Source organism: Vigna angularis, chromosome 2 (genome assembly GCF_016808095.1).
Source record: "Vigna angularis cultivar LongXiaoDou No.4 chromosome 2, ASM1680809v1, whole genome shotgun sequence".
Taxonomy (NCBI): Eukaryota; Viridiplantae; Streptophyta; class Magnoliopsida; order Fabales; family Fabaceae; genus Vigna; species Vigna angularis.
Genome location: NC_068971.1, coordinates 23,429,731 through 23,433,995, shown reverse-complemented (window position 1 = coordinate 23,433,995; position 4,265 = coordinate 23,429,731). Strand labels below are relative to the sequence as shown.

General features: G+C 36.1%; 1 protein-coding gene across 1 annotated transcript; it reads left to right on the top strand.

The window, feature by feature from the left end:
• The first annotated feature begins 926 nt into the window (after nt 1–926).
• LOC108322782 (putative receptor protein kinase ZmPK1) lies at nt 927–3,519 on the top strand. The gene is made up of 2 exons (XM_052873892.1): nt 927–1,872; nt 1,945–3,519. Exons 1-2 carry the CDS (start codon nt 1,052–1,054, stop codon nt 3,428–3,430), a joined length of 2,307 nt encoding a protein of 768 aa, XP_052729852.1. The 5' UTR covers nt 927–1,051; the 3' UTR covers nt 3,431–3,519.
• Nucleotides 3,520–4,265: the final 746 nt, after the last annotated feature.

Below are 4,265 nucleotides of genomic sequence, written 5' to 3'. Positions count from 1 at the left end.
GAAACAACTTGTCTTAATCCACCTGAGTTTACTCAAACTACAATCAACCTAAATTAGATCGAGCCAAACTTGAGGTCTGACCCAACTCAACATAACTTGTTGAGTTTGACCCAACTTAACCTAAGTTTGACCCAACTTAACCTAAGTTTGATTAGACTAATCTTTACCTTATTTAAACTCAATCTTATTTGATGTGACTTGTGTTCAACTCGACCAAATTGACATCCTCCTAACCTAACTTAATTTAAGCTTGAGCTTGACCTGACCATGACTATAGTAACTTGAGTTTGAATTTGGATTGAGTAAATCTGTTTTACATGTATAACAAACTTTTGAATAACTTATTTATTTCCATTCTTAAGAAAAAATTTACTTTAAAAATTGGTTTATTTGTTATCTATGTAACAAAAGACTTTATAAACCATTTTTTATCATTTCGGTCTTATGACCTTTGTCACTTTTTGTCATATTAACTTCATTTTAACATGATCCATAAGTTGGGTCAAATTAACGGACTAATTTTCATTTATGAAAGTAGGTGTGACAAGAGTTTACTTTATATAATATGTATTTTGAGGCAATTATTATACTCTTTTTTGTCCATAGACGCGTCAACTATTGCTATTTGTAACTGAGTATGACTTTGTAATGGATTACGACTTGGCGGCTAAAATTTACCAAATGATGCTATTATTTTATTTGTAATATTTAAATTTTCACATATGCACAAAAGTTTATATTCCTTTCTTAATGTTTATATTATTTTATATATAGTTTCTTTTTTCATGGTTTCCTTCATCCATTTTTACTTTTAAAAAATCTATTAGCATTCTTTATTTCCCTTTCCCACCACATGTTATCCAGATAAGAGAGCGTGTACAATTTCTTTTCTTAAATTAGTCTTCCAATCACACAGGAATAGCTTTCCATAAAGGAAAAAGGAAAATATTCGTGCAACTGAACATTCTGGTACTTCTTTACATATAAACAGCACAGCATCATCATTCACATTCTCATAAATCACAAGAATTTGGTCGGCAGCAGTTCGATCATGGGTTTCTCAATCTCACTCTTTTTCCTTCTCTTGCCTCTTTCTTTTCAGTCTTCATCTTCCCTCTCCTCGTTGAACAAGGGGTCCTCTCTCTCAGTGGAGAAACAAGCACAACACTTTATTCTCTCACCTAATCAAATGTTTTGTGCTGGTTTCTTTCAAGTTGGCGAAAATGCTTTCTCCTTTGGCATATGGTTCAACGATCCTCACTCTCACAACCCCATCAATGTGGTTTGGATGGCAAACCGTGATCAACCCGTAAATGGGAAGCTCTCAAAGCTTTCTCTTTTGAACAGTGGTAACATCGTCTTGGTTGATGCTGGTCAAATCACCACTTGGTCATCAAAAACAGAATCACATGCCCCAGTAAAGTTGCATCTCCAAGATGATGGTAATCTTGTGCTAGATGAGCCCCAAGGAACCATTTTGTGGCAAAGTTTTGATTTTCCAACGGATACTCTGCTTCCTGATCAACCTCTTACCAGATTCACACAACTTGTGTCTTCAAGAAGCTTCACAAATCATTCCTCTGGCTTCTATAAGCTGCTATTTGACGATAACAATGTTCTTAGTCTCATTTATGATGGCCCTGATGTTTCAAGCACATACTGGCCTCCCCCTTGGCTACTCAGTTGGCAAGCTGGAAGATTTAACTACAATAGCAGCAGAGTTGCAGTGTTCAATTCTCTTGGCAGTTTCCTTTCATCAGATAATTATGCTTTTTCCACCTATGATCACGGCACGGTTATGCCCAGAAGATTAACACTGGACTCTGATGGTAACGTTCGTATGTACTCTAGAAATGAGGCTTTGAAGAAATGGTACGTTTCCTGGCAATTCATATTTGATACTTGCAGCATTCATGGGATTTGTGGAGCTAACACCACTTGCAGCTTTGATCCTGAAAGGGGAAGGAGATGCTCGTGTTTACCGGGATACAGAGTGAAAAACCGTAGTGATTGGTCTTACGGGTGTGAACCCTTGTTTGATATTACTTGCAATGGAAATGAGTCTACCTTTTTAGAGATACAGGGCGTTGAGTTATATGGCTATGATCATAATTTTATCCAAAACAGTACGTACATGAACTGTTTGAATTTGTGCTTGCAAGATTGTAACTGCAAAGGGTTTCAGTATAGATATGATGAGGGGCAAGGATTTAGCTGCTACACAAAGTTACAGTTGAGGAATGGAAGGCATTCACCAGGATTTAGTGGAACAATTTCGCTGAGACTGCCAAAAGGAAATAACTTCTCCAAGGAGGAATCTGTGAGAGCAGAAGATCATGTTTGTTTGGTGCAGCTTCAAAAGGGCTATGTTACAAAACCAGAAAATTGTTATGTGAGATTCTTTTTGTGGTTTGCTACTGCAGTTGGAGTTTTAGAATTGATTTGTCTTTCCATGGTTTGGGGTTTCTTGACGAGGACGCGCCAAAAGTCTAGTGCAGATCAACAAGGGTACCATGTTGCTGCAGTGGGAGTCAGAAAATATAGTTATTCAGAGTTGAAGAAGGCGACGAAGGGGTTTAGTGAAGAGATTGGAAGGGGTGGAGGAGGGGTTGTGTACAAAGGTATTTTATCAGATGAAAGACATGCAGCAATTAAGAGACTGAATGAAGCTAAACAAGGAGAAGGAGAATTCCTTGCTGAAGTGAGCATCATTGGAACGCTTAACCACATGAACTTGATTGAAATGTGGGGATATTGTGCTGAGGGAAAGCATAGGTTGTTGGTGTATGAGTATATGGAGAATGGTTCTTTGGCAAAAAATCTCTCATCCAACTCTCTTGATTGGAGTAAGAGATACAACATTGCCCTTGGAACTGCAAGAGTTCTGGCATATCTTCATGAAGAATGCTTGGAGTGGATTTTGCACTGTGATATAAAGCCACAGAACATACTTCTTGACGCTAATTATCAACCCAAGGTAGCAGATTTTGGCCTATCGAAGCTAGTGAACAGGAACAACCTGAATAACAGTTCAAGGTTTTCAATGATAAGAGGAACAAGAGGGTACATGGCACCTGAGTGGGTTTACAATTTACCAATCACTTCGAAAGTGGATGTTTACAGCTACGGAATTGTTCTTCTGGAGATGGTAACTGGAAAAAGTCCAACAATTGGCGTTCAAAGCATTGATGGAGAAGAATCATACAATGGAAGGTTGGTAACATGGGTGAAAGAGAAAAGGAGTGGCACCTACTCCTCTTGGCTGGAACAAATCATTGATCCTGCAATTGAAACAAACTACAATAAATTTAAGATGGACCTTTTGGTTAGAGTGGCTTTGGCTTGTGTTGAGGAAAGTAAAGATTTGAGACCCACCATGAGTCAAGTTGTCGAAATGCTTCAAAGCCATGAAAGTAACCCTAAATCATAATAATGGTGTGCACCATGTTAACTCTTCAACATTACATTCCAAATATTAATAGGAAGAGAGATTATACATACATACATATATATATATATATATATATATATATATATATATATATATATATATATATTAAGCGTTAATGCAACCAGATGTACATTAATTATTTTTCTTTATCTGTATAGATATTTCAACCATTGTTTTGTTTTGTTTATACTGAGTGCTATATTTATTTGGAATGATTTGAGCATATTTGTAATCATGAATTTATGGAAGGGAGTCAGGCTACCTGGGATAAGGGGAAGATGAAAAGTTAGGTTAGACTCCATGAATTGACACAAAGTGTCTCTATTTTGGTAAGAAAAATGTTAACACACTATGTTTTGAAGTTTAAGATATTTGAACGAAAAATCATTTAGGCCTTGTTTACTTGAGTGGATTTGAGGGAGAGTAATTGAGGGGATTTTAGAGGATTTGAAAATAAATTTTTTTGTTGTTTATTTGAGTCAATTTGGAGGTAAGTGAGAATGAATTTGGAAGTAAAGTTTGTGAGAATTAGTGTAGGATTTGATTGACGTAACAGATTAAAAAAATTTACTTCAAAATCCAATCTCATTTATCTCCAAATTTACTCAAATAATCAACAAAAAAATTTATTTTCAAATCCTCTCAAATCCCCTCAATTACTCTCCCTCAAATCCACTCAAGTGAACAAGGCCTTAGTACGTGAAGCATCTAAAAGAGGTATTTATTAAAACACCGTTCAACGCAAGTAAAATGACATGTCAGAAGTTATAAAAATTAAAGACAATATTTGATATAAAACACGTCTAAGACAAGC